At 43.3% G+C, this 16411-nt stretch overlaps 1 protein-coding gene across 1 annotated transcript in view; it reads right to left on the minus strand.

Moving 5' to 3' along the window:
- Positions 1-5612, minus strand: part of LOC135206129 (eukaryotic translation initiation factor 5B-like) — a 72174-nt gene extending 66562 nt beyond the window's left edge. The window contains exon 1 of the mRNA XM_064237379.1: positions 5387-5612. Coding sequence (XP_064093449.1) covers positions 5387-5473 — 87 coding nt within the window. The 5' untranslated portion in view covers positions 5474-5612. The remainder of the gene's footprint in view (positions 1-5386) is intronic.
- Between the last annotated feature and the right edge of the window lie 10799 nt (positions 5613-16411).

Consider the following 16411-nt stretch of genomic DNA (forward strand, 5'->3'; position numbering starts at 1 on the left):
TGTCTTTCTTTAGGAAGGATGTTAACTTTCTTGAATCCCCCGAGGAATCCTTTCTTGGGACGGAAAAACCCGAAAATCCCGAGAATTCATCTGAATCCCCAAATAGACTTAAGTCCTGACTGGGGGTCATCTGCGATTTCTCGAGATTCACGAGAAGTCCTAATTCCTTTGTCAATTCTAATGTTTTCTTCAGATCCTCCAAACATTGTTCCTGGGATTTTGCTCTTATCAGCCAATCGTCTAGGTACAGAGAGACGCTTATGCCTTCCGGTGTAGCCATCTGGCTACGTTCCGCATCAGGTACGTAAATACCTGTGGAGCCGTGGAGAGGCCGAAGCACAAGGCCCTGAACTGGTAGACTTTCCCTTGAATCACAAACCTGAGATACTTCTTTGATGACGGGTGAATAGGAAACGTGGAAATATCATCCTGCAGGTCTAGAGAGACCATCCTGTCCTCTTCGCAGGCTGAAAGTACCGAGGCAGAAGTCTCCATCGAGAAACCTTTTTCTTTTCCACATATTTGTTCAGAATGCTCACGTCCAAGACTGGCCTCCATCCCCGGATGCCTTTGGAACTAAAAACAGGCGGTTGTACAACCCCAGAGAGGAAGGATCCTGAACCTCTTCTATTGCCTCTTTGTCCTTCATTCCTATCACCATCTAAGAAGTGTCTCCCTCAGAACAGGGTCCTTGTACTTCGCCGACAGTTCCTTTGGGGAATTCGACAAAGGTGGTCTGTCCTGAAAAGGTATAATGTAACCTTTTCCCCAAGACTGCTAGCGTCAAGGATCAGCTTTCCTTATCTTCCATGCCCCTACGAAGTTTAGGAGCCTGGCCCCTACAGATGTTTGGAGGACCTCGCTGCTACTTTGATTTCTTGAAAGATCTAAAGGAGGACCTTCCTCGCTTTTCTGCTGTCTCCTTTTCGTTGGAGGAGGGGCGAGAGGTGAACCAAATCTCCGAAAGGGCACTACCGGAAGTACGAGTAGTCTTCTTCGCTACTGGTACTGTTGGTCTTGATTTCTTGGAGGATTGTACTAATAAGTCTTGGGTTGCCTTTTCAGCAAGAGACTTTGAAATCTCCTTCACCAAGTGCAAAGGGAAAAGGTGATCCGAGAGAGGAGCGTATAACAGGGCTGACCTTTGTGAAGGAGAAACCGCTTTGGTTAGAAATGAACCAAATAATGATCTCTCTTCACTACTCTGCTCCAAATAGAGATGACAATTCTCCGAACCATCCTGAACCGCCTTATCCATACAGGATAAAATGCAATGTAAAACTTCAGGTTCTAAAACATCTGGTTCATTTTTTGCCTTCTTGGCCAGCACTCCAAGGTACCAATCCAAGAAGTTAAAAACTTCTAGTACATGGAAAAGTCCTTGAGGGTGTTGATCCAATTCTGACATGCTCCAATATGCTTTAGCTGTATTCAAAGCATGTCTTCTCGATGCTTCAACCAAGCTTGAAAAATCCGCCTCCGCGGAAGATGGAAGCATAAGCCCCATCGCTTCCTCTGTCCTGTACCATATTCCCCTCCTACCTACCGAGCTTACATGAGGAGTGCAAAAAACTGTCTTCTGAGCTTCCTTCTTCACCTTCATCCAATTATTTAAAGATTGAATAGCCTCTTCATTGATATGGCTGGTTTCATTTTTTAAATACGAAGACGATTTTAGGAACCTTCGTACTGGAGAACAGAGATCTCGGGGAAGGAGGAGCTGCAGGCTTAGAGAGTCTCCAAATTCTTGCAGGAGAAGAGAGGCTAACACTTTTGTAGGTTAGATACCCCCCTCATTGTTCGGGGTTTCTTCCTCCGACACTTCATCCAACTCCATCCTAGAAGGAGCGCGAGCTCTTTTATTAGAATCTTTGTCCGATACCTATTCCCTATAGGAGAAATACTCCTAGAGGAGAGAGACTGACAGATCTAGAAGTTCTCCCTTTCTTATCCACCAAAACATCCTGAGACATGGAGGTTGAAACCGTAACTTTCGATGTACCAGGTTGCTTCCTTGCATTAGGGTTTCTACTTGTAGGAGACTCGCTATCCGAAGACATTACATGAAAAGATCTTCTATTACCCCTTATAACTTCTCGCTCTTGCCGCTCTTCATGATCAGCTGGCGCCTTGCGCCTGACTGGCGCTTCGCGCTTGGTTGAATCTTCTCGCGCGGTTGGCGCCTCACGCTCGGCTAGCGTTTCGCGCCTCGCTGGCTCCTCTTGCGCGGCTGGCGCCTCGCGCTCAGACTTGCGCTTTCACGCCTGGTTGGCGCTTCGCGGCCGTCTATCGCGTCGCGTCTGGCTGGCGCTTCGCGCCTGTAATCTCTTCGCGGCCGCCTGGCGCTTCTCGCTGGTTGGCTTCTCGGCAGTCTGGCGCTTCGCCTGGCTGGCGCTTCTCGTCTGGCTGGCGCTACGCTCCTGGATGGTGCCTCGCGCCTGATTGTCTCTTCCTGCTTGTAGGAATTCTCACGCGCGGCTGGCTCCTCGCGCCTGGCCAGCTTCTCGCGCCTAGTCGTCTCCTGCGATATCGGATAGGGCCTGGTTGCCGCGTCGCGCTGATTGGCGCCTCGCGCTTACGTGTTAGTTCTTTGCGGTCTTGACCTGGCGGCCGTCCGCGCCTGGCTGGCGCTTCGCGCTCGGCTGGCGCTTCACGCCTGCTGGCGCCTCGCGCCCCGAACTCGCGGGTCTGTGAAAAATAGACCCTTCATCCGAAAGAAGAATCTTCTTTTCTGGGAGGTTGATAGTAAGGGTTTTTTGACTTCTTCACAGGAAGATTAACATCCTTTCTTCTTGGACGGGGGTCTCTCGAAAGAAACCCAACCGACTAGAGAAGCAATAGACTCTTGCATATCCTTTAATATCTTCGTCGTTTCTTCTCTCTGGTCTAAACGAGAGGAAGGAGAGCTTCTTTCTCCATTCCCCACGACTTATCGGGAAGAAGCCAAAACCTTTGCTTTCTTAATCTCTGTCGGGGAGTCCTCCGAAAAAACGTTCCGGACTCGAGTTTATGACCGATTCTTCCCAGATCCTCTTCAAGGGACGAGAACGATCCGCTGATCTCCATCCTCTTTTAGGTGAGGAATTCTCCGATGACGAAAAACATTCACGTAGAACGCTTTTTCTAATGCGTTTTATGGCAGTCTGTGACGTTACAGATTCTGCCGAAGAGACGTCTGACTGGTGGGGATCCTCCATAACCTCCGTAAGGCTTTCGACATTCCTTCTCCTCTGGGCTTGGGAGCTTGAAAGAGGTCTAGGCCTGGGAGCGTTGTGAAGCCAATCAGACGCCTCCTCCACTTCACTGGGGAAATTCACATCACTTTCCACAGCACTACTTTGCTTACCTTCTATGGCAGCCATTTTAACGCTCCATTTTTACATCAAGAAAGCAGCTTTAAGGCTTGCTATCTCCGAAGCAGAGTCCGTAGGATCTGCATTCGGAGAAGGACCTGAAATATTACAAGGAGCGTTCATAATGTTAGAGGAGGGTACAATATTACTCACCAATCCACTTGAAGATTGAGAGCTAGGCTTGGTTTTGGAAGATGACTTCCTTAACCGGTCTTTCTATAATTCCTTAAATAAGAAGTTAGAGACTTCCACCCTTCAGCACTCAAACTCTCACATTCATGACAAGTGTTATCCATCGAGCATTCATACTTCCTGCATATTTTACATACAGTGTGAGGATCACCGAAGCTTTCGGCCTTCCTCACCTTGCAGTTCTCACCTTGCACCCTTCATTCACACACATTCTCACCACACTTCCAGAATCAGACATCATAATGAAAATTCCAAGCCAAAATCCAAATAACGATCCACAAAAGCTTATGCCAGTACAACGATCCAAATACGTCACCAAAGGGTCCAAAACGATGATCAATTGTATCCAAAAACGAAATCCAGCCGGAGATACCAACAACGATGTTGCCAGTATGGCCGACAGAAAAAATCTGATGGAAAACGGGAATGGGTTCCTATTCCTGCCACCCAGCGGCGGTGCGGTGGATCACCTGACCTACCTGTAGCGTGTGCGCGAAATTCGAAATTCTGTCGGCGCGACGGAGTCAATAGCTATGTATATATCTGACAGGTAAGTTGAATGTATAAAACCTTCAATTACACTGCACCTAAGAGATATTGCTGTTCTTGTTTGTGTAAGAAATGACAGGAACTCAAACTTGATAGAGAAGTAGTTAACTACTTTCTCCTCAACCAGAACATAAGTAACAACATGCTACAAAAACCACAATGTCAGGGCCAAAGCAAAACACACTAATAGCACCATGTACAGTAATATGTTTGCAGTACAAGTAAACCAACTCTTATGAACATAGTAATATGTATGCAGTGTAAGAAAACCAAATTACATTTACAGTACTAAGTTTGGTAATAAGCATTGACTAATAATAATTTGACATCATTCCATTAGAACCATTTTGCAACAGAGATCTTTACACATTGAATCTTCAAGATAGCAATGAACAATGCTTCAAAAAGGGGTATGATGCAGAAAACTGCTCAAATATCAGCAGAACAGAGAAAATGAGAGTTCATTGCAACACAGTTAGGAAGGCATCCATTAACACATCCACTCCTGGGAAAATAAGACTGTGCTACTTTAGCATAGAAGCTCAACAAGTCATCAAGTGCCTCGCTAACTCAGTTAATTTTCTGGCATTTGGTCAAACAATCTTTAATAAAGACAGTAAATAGAAGCTCCAATAAGGAAAACTTTCAATCACAAGCAATGACTTTGAGGGCAATAGGTGTGAAGACAACCACCTATACGTAAGTTTGCAAAAGAACAAACTAATGATGACGGTCACCAAAATAAAAGTGATGACTTGTCAATTTCAATAAATACTACCTTGGTGATATCTTGCTTAAGAATTTTGTAAACGCATCCCCCATGATCCAATCACTTAGATAGAATATCTAACGTACCTTAGGAGACTAAATGCAAAAGCTGCAAATACATTTACCGGACAACATCGTTTATTTGATATACTCTAGTAAAGACTTAACTAGTGTCTGCATATATGACCACTCACATTTAGTGTCTATATATATGACCACTCACATTAAACATTTAGTGTCTGTATATATGACCACTCACATTAAGATGACAGATGATCTTCAATGAGATCAAATCATGTGGACTGATTAAGCTACTGATTAGTAATGGCAATATTAGAAGTTAAAAGATAATTATGATAAACTTCTCCAAACTATCTCATAAATGCACATGTACAGTTCAACATTATGACTTGTATTAGTGTAGAAAATATAGAAACTGCAAAATCTAGACAAAGTAAGCAGTCAAAATTCCAAATGATCTTCCATAAGGAATGATCATGAGTCAAAGCAATATTCTAAAATACCTTTTCTTTCTTCTTATCTTTCTTTTCTGGAACTGGTGATGGCTCACGAGATTCTTCCTTCTTTTCTCCTCCCTCCTCCAGGGTCATGTTTTCCAATTCCTTTGCCACATCATCTTCCCAGTCAACATCCTTGTTCTTGCGACCCTTTTTCCCCTTCTTGGTTTCTTTTGTTGCTGGAGTTGCACTACCTTCCACTACATCTCCATTGCTGAAAATAAACAATAATTAGAAAGGCCTTCTCAGAAGAACAAATAACTACACTTCATAGACAGACATTTCAGAATTACTAGACCACCCCAAGGGACACCTTTAAATAAAATAAAAGAAAATGTACCACAAATATGCCTCAGATATACCTAATTCTTCTTGAACTGGTTGGTACTACAGTGTACTGCTATAACCTCAGCTGATAGATGTTCAAAAATGAGGCACCATTGGTAATCTGTTCAAATAGGAGACAATCTCATACATAAAGATATTCCTACACTGGCAAGTGTTGAACATTTCTATTTCCAGGTTTCTTCCATTGGATCTGGTTTAATTACAATTTAGATATGTAAGTCCATGTTATTTATTCCCTAAATATATCCCAAATGTTTTTATTAATTGATATTTTAACTAAAACTTTTTTAGTGTACAAATCAATGAACAAATATCTTGCGTGTTTACCTGACGGTAGTTCTCATTTTATGACCTTTCTCTGGGATAGTGTTCAGCAAAACAGCAGACTTTTAGTGGGGTCTAACCAGTGCATTGTATAATGTTAGTACTGCATTGTCTGTTTTAATGTATCCATAATGTATTGGTAATGATTCTTACATTATTCCCTCAGACATTTCTATCTCTTGTTAAGTAAGTCATACTTGACATTCTTGTTTTGACATATTTGCATGACTTAGCAATTTATCTAAATTGAATAATGCCTACAAAATTCAGAAAAGCTACAAGAGTAAAACTACTGAATACCCTATAATACTTCCAAGGCTGCTACAATGGCAGCAGGAGATGAACCATACCTGCCACTTGACTGCAGTAAGGGCTAACCAGACAGGACTTAGGCTACGTTCTCTGAGTGAAGAGTCTTGAATAAAAAATCTGCTCAGCCTAGGTCTAAATGGAAAACTAGTGAGATAATAGATTTTTGTGATCCAGGCCAATTTGATATATTAAATTTATATACAGCCCAAATGCTTGGTACCCCTATTAAAAGCATCCTGTACCTTACATTAACTGGGGAGGGAACCACAGGCAAACTGGGGTTTTCTGGTGAGTTAAAAACAGATAGAGAAAAACCTAACCTAACATTGTGTATTGGATCTTACTTGATGTGCATGTGTGTGTTCTATCTAACTTAATCCTAAAGGCAAGGACTATCACCAGGGGGCCACGATAGCTTCCAACCGAGCACTTTTTGATGATGATGGGAATAAAGTAATCAACTGTATTGGTGCAATGGTGCGAAAAAATTTCCCACACAAACCATATTTTTCACTGAAAAATGATATTGTTATGATACAATAAAGTTTGTTCATACTTACCTGGCAGATATATATATAGCTGGTTTATTCTCCGAAGTCCGACAGAATTTCAAAACTCCCGGCAACACAGTGGTCGGACCAGGTGGGGGTAGTACCCATTCCCCGCCGCTGGGAGGCGGGTCGTCAGGAACCATTCCCATTTTCTGTCAGATATTTCTAGTGGGCCACTGTCTCCTGAGGGGAGGTGGTGGGCCACTTTGATTATATATATTCTGCAGGTAAGTATGAACAAACTTTATTGTATCATAACAATATCATTTTGTTTCATGAACCTTACCTGCCAGATATATATATAGCTGAATCCCACCTTTGGAGGAAGGGGGAGACAGACTCGATTTTTGGGAACAATTCCCATTTACATGATTGATATCTTGGTTCCTTACCTGTAGCATAGCTGACTTCGTGTAGTACGTCACCCAAGTCTGCTTCTGCTTTACTAGAGACTCCAGCAAGGTAGTGACCTGCGATGCTGTTGAGTTCTAGAGGATCTGTCAACTTGGGGGCGTGAACACCAACACAACTAGATCCTACATTATAGACCTCCAATTTTTTGGGTTTTGGGTAATGCATTCCTAGAGGTGCCAGCAAGGACGTGACCTGTGTAGCTGGTGCGCTCTAATGACTGTCACGGGGAGCGTGACCACAATGTGACAGATCATATAGGTGTTGATTAGACACCGAATGCTGTTAATGCTTCACTGGAGGTGCCAGCAAGGACGTGACCTATATAGCTGGTGCGCTCCAGATGATTTGTCAACGGGTGCATGACCACAATGTGACAAAAACAGTTTTACCCTATTATGAGGGCGAAGCAAAAACATTACCACCTGACCTAGCCTAGCTGGTGGTTAAACTTCGTATCAACCAAGGACTAATGGAGGGAAGTCCGCCTAAGGCGGCCGACCCAAGACCACAATAAACTAAACACCTAAATAAGAATAATAAACTAAAAATAAAAAATACAAAAAGAAATAAAATTAAAAAGTCCAAACTAACATATTATTTCCTAAATGATAGGAAGGAGTGATACTCTCTGTACCCAATATAGTGTCTGCTGCGACATATTGGCCCAAAGAGCAACAGTTCTCGTATGTAGTCCTCACCTCCGAAGGTAGTGAGAGGCAAACACTGAATTTACTACGCCAAAATGTGGCATTCAAGATGTCATTAAGTGCCATGTTCTTTTGGAAGGCTACCGACGTAGAAATAGCCCTCAATTCATGCGCATTCACCTTCAACATATTCATATCACTTTCTTGACAGGATGAATGCGCTTCCTTGATGGTGTCCCTCAAGAAAAAAGCCAAAGCATTCTTCGACATTGGTAAATTTGGCTTCCTTACCGAACACCACAAGTTATCCGAAAGACCTCTACAATCCTTAGTCTTCTTTAGGTAGAATTTTAGAGCCCTGACAGGGCACAGAACTCTCTCTGGCTCACGCCCAATGATTTTTCGGCCATCCCTTAATTTCGAAGGTCCTAGGCCAAGGGTTGGACGGATTTTCATTTTTTGCCAGGAACGTTGGGCTCAAGGAACAAACCGCGTTATAACCTTTAAAGCCCACGTATTGCTAATCGCTTGTACCTCGCTGACTCTCTTCGCCGTCGCCAGAGCAGTCAGGAAGATAGCTTTTCTAGTAACATCCTTCAGGGAAGCGTATGCATAGGTTCGAATGGACTGGACATGAGGAACTTCAGAACTACATCCAAGTTCCAAGACGGCAACCTGGGTTGTTGAACCTTCGTTGTTTCAAAAGATCTCAAGAGATCGTGAAGGTCTCTGTTGTCCGCCAAATCCAGGCCTCTGTGCCTAAAGACAACTGCAAAAGCACACTCCTATACCCCTTGATTGTAGAGACTGCAAGTTTTTGATCCCTTCTCAGATACAAAAGGAAGTCACAATCTGGCTCACAGAGGTCGTGGTGGAGGAAATGCCGTTCTTCTTGCACCAACTCCTGAAGACTGCCACTTCGATTGGTACACTGCATTGGATGTAAGCTCTTCTTGCACTGGCGATAGCTTTCGCCACTGACCTAGAAAAGCCTCTCGCTCTGGCCAACTTTTGGATAGTCTGAATGCAGTCAGACTCAGAGCGGAGAGATTTCTGTGGTACCTCTCGAAGTGGGGCTGTCTGAGTAGATCTGTCCTTACTGGAAGCGTCCTCGGGAAGTCTACTACGAAGGTCCATGACCTCTGTGAACCAGTCTCTCGCCGGCCAGAACGGGCGATCAAAGTCATTCTCGTCCCTTCCGACGCCGCAAACTTCCTCATGACTTCCCCTAGGATCTTGAACGGGGGAAAGGCGTACAGGTCCATCCCCGTCCAGTCCCAGAGAAGTGCGTCTATCGCCACTGCCGCTGGGTCTAGTACTGGGGAGCAGTACAGTGGAAGCCTCTTCGTTCTGGACGTCGCAAAGATGTCCACTCGGTTGGCAGAAGTTGACCTCGTCTGCTGAGGAGATCTGCCCGACGTTCTCTACTCCTGCTACAAACCTTGTAAGGATCGTGACGTCCAGTGCCACCCTTGCCCACAGCAAGATCTCCTTTGCCAGTGCAAAAAGGGACCGAGACTGTGTTCCTCCCTGCTTCTTCAAGTACGCCCAGAGCTGTGGTGTTGTCTGAGTTGACTTGGACTATTCGATGAGAGACTTTTTCTTGGAAAACTGGAGAGCTAAAAAGATGGCTGCCATTTCCTTTAGGTTTATGTGCCAGGACACCTGTTCCCCTCTCCAGGTGCCTGACACTTCTTCCCCCCTAATGTTGCTCCCCATCCCGTGGTGGACGCGTCGGAGAACAACACTAGGTCGGGGCTCTGAAGCTTGAGAGACAACGCCCTTCCCTCCGACAACTTCACTGGTCTAGCCACCATTTTAACCCTCTTACGCGATTGGACGTATTAAACGTCGAGTCAAAATGTCTCCCGTATGCCGATTGGACGTTATCATATCGTCGGCTCAAAAAAGTTTTTTTTAAAATTCGCGAAATACTTATAGCCTACCAGCCGAAAACTTTTGTATCACGCGCCTTGGGGATGCTGGGAGTTCACGGTCAAGGCATTGTTTTGTTTACAATCGCTACGCAGGCGCGCAAGCGCGAATTTCTTTCTTATCGCACTAAAAGTATCAGTGACACATCTCGGAAATTATTTCGTCACTTTGACATAATTATTGCACCATTTTAATTATCCTTTACATGAAGTTATATATGAAATGTGCGCATTTTCATGCACAATACAACTAAAAAATACTCATGATTGTAGCTTTTATCAGTTTTGAAATATTTTCATATAAATAACGATAAGTGCAAAAATTTCAACCTTCGGTCAACTTTGACTCTACAGAATGGTCGAGAAACGCAATTGTAAGCTAAAACTCTTACATTATAGTAATATTCAATCATTTGCCTTCATTTTGCAACAAATTGGACGTCTCTAGCACATCATTTCGATTTATGGTGAATTTATGAAAAAAACGTTTTCCTTACGTTCGTGCGATAACTCTTCCGATAAATTTTTTCGTGCGATTGTCCTAATGTTTGCACCCTTTTAAATTTGCCGTTACATAAAGTTTTATATATGGTAAATGTGCGCAATTTCCTGCACAATACAACAAAAAACAACCCATGGTTGTAGCTTTTATCAGTTTGAAATATTTTCATATAAATAACGTTAAGTGCAAAAATTTCAACTTTGGTTTCGGTCAACTTTGACTCTACCGAAATGGTCGAAAACGCAATTGTAAGCTAAAACTCTTATATTCTAGTAATATTCAATCATTTACCTTCATTTTGCAACGACTGGAAGTCTCTAGCCCCACAATATTTCGATTTATGGTGAATTTATGAAAAAAAAAAAACAAAAAAAAAAAAAAAAACATTACGTTCGCGGCGGTAACTTCCGAAAAAATCAGAATTTTTTTGTGCGATTGTCGAAATGTTTGCGCACCATTTAAAATTAGCGGTTACATAAAGTTTTTTATATATGAAAATGTGCGTAATTTCATGTAGAATACAACTAAAAATGATTGAAGGTTGTATCTTTTCTCTTTTTTCGAAATATTTGCATATAAATCACGATAAATAGAAAAACCACGTTCGTCAAATTTGACTCTACCGAAATAGTTGAAAAACGCAATTGTAAGCTAAAACTCTTACGGCCTAGTAATATTCTGTCATTTTTCTTCATTTTGAAACAAATTTGAAGTCTCTAAAACAATATTGTGATTTATGGTGAATTTTTGAAAAATATATTTACCTTCACTCCACGCGCGCCGATTCGCGGCCGCAAGTCTCCGAAATACGTACATGGCATTATCCTAATATTTGCTCCTTTTTCATATTAGCCTTTTTATAGAGTTTCATATATCAAAATATTCGCAAGTTCATGAAGAATACAATAAAAAATAATTGAACGGTTGGTAGCTTTTTCCGATCTTTCGAAATATGTCCCATATCAAAAAAATAATATATATTACAAAATTTCGACATTCGGAATCAAATTTAACTCGTCCGAAATGGTCGAAATCTGCAATTCTAATCTAAAACTCTTACAGTATCGTAATATTCAATCATTTGTCTTAATTTTGAAACAAATTGGAAGTCTCTAGAACATTATTTAGAATTACGGTGAATTTTGAAAATAACATTTTTTTACGTCCGCTCGTTACGAATTCGTACATCATTTTGTGATAATATTTTTCCGGTGTTGCTTTTATTGTTTTACAATGTATTATATATCAAAATGATCGCAATTTAGTGTACAATACAACGCAAAAAAAAAGTAACTGGTTAGCTTTGACCGTTTTCTGCACAGCGTGATTTGAATACAATTATGTATGAATTTTTTTTTTTTTCGCTATCATATATCGCATTATTTACATATGATAATGTATATTTGCATTCATGATGGTTGCATTATAAACTTCAGGCAATGACAAAAAAAGGAGCCAAAAATGAACTCTTAATCTTCAAAAGTACGCGCGCTGTAATTTTTTGAAAAAATTATTTTTTCCCACTTCCGCCGCATCACGATCCAAACCAGGCCCGCATACGGGAGAGGTTTTGATTTTTAGGGTCTCCGGCGTAAGAGGGTTAAGTGATGTTTTACCTCTCTTGAAATTTTTAAGCTCATATCCAGATTCTTGCTTTCTTTCCAATTTTCCTTGAGAAAAATTGTAGCGGTCTGAGGTGCAGTCTCCCCAAGGAAACAAACTTCTCCAGCGAGGAAATGGTCCCCAGCAGGCTCATCCATTCCCTCACCGAGCACGAATCTTTCCTTAGGAAGGCTGTCACTTTGTCTAAACATTGCTGCTGACGTCCTGGTACGGAAAAGCTCGAAAAGCCACTGAATCCATCTGAATCCCCAGATACAAGATGGATTGGGTTGGAATCAGATGTGACTTTTCAAAATTCACCAGTAGTCCCAGGGAGGGACTTCACCAACGATAAAGTTGTTTGAAGATCCTTCAGACACCGCGTTTGAGTGGAGGCACGAATGAGCCAGTCGTGCCAGGTACATAGAGACTGATATTTGCAAGATGAAGTCCACCTCGCCACGTTCTTCATTAAAGTCGTGAAGATCATAGGGGTTCAGTTGCTCAATCCGAAGCCAAGCGCCCTGAATTGATAACTGTCCCCCCTTTTAGGACAAACCGAAGATACTTCATCGACTGTGGATGGATGGGGACGTGGAAATACGCTGTCTTGAAGGTCTAATGAAACCATCCAATCTGTTTGGTCTTAAGGACCCAAGAACTGACTGAGGTGTCTCCATCTTGAATTTTCTGCTTCTGTACGAACCGATTCAGACTGCTCACATCTAAGACTGGTCGCCAACTCCTGACTGTTTCAGCACCAGGAATATCCTGTTGTGGAAGCTGGAGATTCCAGGTCTACGACCTGTTCCACCGCTCTCTCTTTTTTTTTTTTTCAACATCTGCTCGAGCAGATCGAAAAGTATTTGTTGCTTCTCCTGATGGTAAATAGGGATAAATCCTTGGGTGTCGTGCACAGTGGGGGAGGTTTCAAGAAGGAATCTTGTACCCACCCCCGCTTGATGACGTTGAGCGACCAGCTGTCCGCCATTCCTTTCTATCCAGCTTTTGAGAATAGTCGAAGCCTGGCTTCCTACTGGTGGCTGAAGGATATCTGGTTCATTTCTTTCCTCTGATCTTAGCCGAGACTCTGCCTCTGGAACGTGTACTTCCTCGAGAAGATGTTCTCGAGGAAACTCCACCTCGAAAGGGTTCTGCTTCTTGAACTGTTGCGCCCGTGCCGACGTAGAAAACAACCGTACGCTTTGCCGACTGAGCTAGGAGGTCTTGGGTAGCCTTCTCTTGTAGACTGACAGCCAGATCTTTGACCATAGCCTGAGAAAAAGATGGCTCGAAAGAGGCGCATACAACAATTCTGCCTTTTGAGAGATAGAGACCGCCTTTGCAGTAAAACCCAATAGGCCGCTCTCTTCTTCAAAATCGAAGTGCAGAAGTGCGAAGCCAACTCCTCCGAACCATCCCTGACGGCCTTGTCCATGCACGCAAGCACGCTGGACAGCTCCTCGAGGCTAAGCGAATCAGGACTACGCGACCGGTTATCCAAGACCCCTAAACACCAATCCAAAAAGTTGAAAACTTCTATCGTACGGAAGAGTCCCTTCATATGATGGTCCATCTCAGAAAGGGTCCAGGGCACTTTCGTCGTCGACAAAAGGATCTCTTCGGTGCATCTACCAAGGTAGCGAAGTCACCTTGGGACGATGAGGGGGCTCTAAAACCTATCTCCTCCCCTGTCTCATACCAAAGACCTACCTTCCCTGTCAGTCTTGAAGGGGGTAGGGCGAAAGCGTTCTTGTTTCGGGCTTTCTTGACTCCATCCAATTCTGCATTTCTTAAAAGCCCTTTTTGTTGATAATGAAGTAGCCATCTTCAACAATCCTGGAGTCTTGATAGCCTTAGACGATAGCAATTGTGAAGGAGGCGACTGCGGGGCTTCAGGTTTAAACTTCTCTTCAAAGGAGGTTCGAAGCAATTGAACCAAAACCTGGTAATCTGAAGATACTGCTGATGATTGTTCTTCAGTTAATTCCTCCGACAAGTTTTCTTCTTCAGATTCATTACTATCCTCCGAATCTCGGCGAATGTCTGAAGAAACATTACGTCGTGCATCCAGCTGCGCGCCATGCCTGGCGTCAAGCCGAGCGTCCAGCCGAGAATCCTGCCGAGCGTCACGCTTGGCATGCAGCCCCGAGCGTCCGCGCGTCGAGCCGAGCGCGCCCAGTCGAACGTCAGGCCTGGCGTCAAGTCTCGCTGCCGCCTTAACGTCGTGCTCTGCAGACCTTCGTGCACGAAATCTGGAAGGCGAGGTAACAGGAGAAAAATCGCGATGAGAAGGAGACTGCCTGGATCTCTTGACTGGCAGTTTATCATCCTTCCTCCTGTGACGTGAATTATCCTCTTTCTCTGCAACTAATAAGGCAATTTGATGTTGCAAATTCTCAATCTTCTTCGATTTAGGGCTGATCCTGTGAGAAGACGAGGGGCGAGAAGGGAAGCCCTCCTCCTTCTCACATGGACCGCCACAGGTATATCCTTAGCGCAACCAGGGCGCTCAAAAGCATTGTCGTCAAAAGACATCCTCTCCGGCGACGATCGCAACACAGAAGAAGAGAAAGGACGTGAAGCGTCTTTCTCCCTTAGACCAAGGTGCCGGTCGCCTGTGCAACATCTTGCACCTTTGCTCTCTTTTTCGGTGGAGAGTCTTCGAATTGTTCTGGAGACGACCGCAAAACAGAAGGGGCTAAGGGATGTGCAGCGTCCTCCTCTGAGGAATCAAAGGCGGCGGCCGCTGTTGTGCGACATCTATCGTCTTTGTCCTCTTCAAAGGGCGCGACCGCTTCCGAAAGCTCCAACCGCTGCGCGGGGAGGACGATTCTGATGACGAAAAACACTCTTTCAAGATCCGTTTACGAACTTTGGAAGCCTGGGAAGCGCCCCCAGGTCTTGCCGAAGGAACGTCAGATCGTTTGTCCGACCCCCCTTCCGCAACAATCGGAGCATTATCACTACACACTGCACTACTTAACACTTCTAATGCTTGCACTTTTGATTCCAGGCTACGCAAAGATTCAAGAATCATTGATAGGGTATTACCCTCCACAGACACTAATGTAGGGCCCGAAGGCATCACAGGTTTAGGAGGGATAAATTCCACTGGATGTGTAACTGGCGTTACACTCCTTCTTACCCATCTTTTCTATTTTTAGACACCATATGATTCATACGCCTTCCACGCAGAATCAGACATACTCTCACATTCATTGCAGCGATCATCAGACACACAAACATGTTTCTGACAATTAGCGCACACTGTATGAGGGTCTACCGAAGATTTCGGTAGCCTCACCTTGGCATTCTTCCACCACCACATACTCTGGCGCTAGTCGAACTAGATCCAGACATCTCAAGTTAAAGGAAAAATCAAGCCAAATTCAAAATCAATACAATTAGCGTATGCCTAACCACCGATCCAAATCAATAACCAAAAAATCAATCGGGATACTCAAGTGACCAAAAGAGTTTCCAAAATCCAATGACGGAGGTGCAGAAAACAAAACTTGTTGGCTGCACCGGCGACAGAAAATATCTGACAGAAAAGTGGAATGGTTTCCTGACGCCCGCCTCCCAGGGGCGGGAATGGGTACTACCACCTGGCCGACCACTGCGTGTGCCGGGAGTTTTGAAATTCGTCAGACTTCGGAGAATACAGCTATATATATATCTGGCAGGTAAGGTTCATGACAAATATAAAATACCTCACTATACAGTGGCATCTCTCCTATATGTTGTAACCAACCAAAATTTTTGTTTGGATGCAGAAACTGTACCCATTTTCAAATATACACAGGCAGTCCCCCATTAACAGTGGACTCGGTTAATGGCAATCTGGTTAGTGATTTATGGCACCATAACAGGCAGTGTTTCGGTTATCAGCACCTTAACAGAGTTATAAAGCACCGATTTTCGGTTAATGATACTTTTCGCTTATCAGCACCTGCCAAGAACTGAACCCCTGCCGATAACCAGGGACTGCCTGTATGTGGTCACTTAAAAGTATTTAAGAGTATTTTTCAATTGCAGTTCAGTCTGATGTGCTGGACTTGAAATATCTTCTTGTATGGCAACAGTGATATTAACCAATTTTTCCTTTTTATTTGACCAAATACTACATACATATATGATTCCTTCCTTTTATTTATTCAGGTAGCCTATCTGGTATTACTGAAGTAATACCTTAAAATTCTTCAATCTGTCAGACTGATTTTTAAACCATGAAACTGTATGTTCTTTATTGATTGTTTAGGTGTTTTTTTGTATCCAGAAAAACTACTCTGTTCAAATAATAAAGCTGCTGCAATCATTTGGATGATTATGGTAATGAAAACCAGGTAATTAATCATTATATTTCATCTAGTGTTGCACAACTTAAACCCAAT

Source organism: Macrobrachium nipponense, chromosome 29 (assembly GCF_015104395.2).
Source record: "Macrobrachium nipponense isolate FS-2020 chromosome 29, ASM1510439v2, whole genome shotgun sequence".
NCBI lineage: Eukaryota > Metazoa > Arthropoda > Malacostraca > Decapoda > Palaemonidae > Macrobrachium > Macrobrachium nipponense.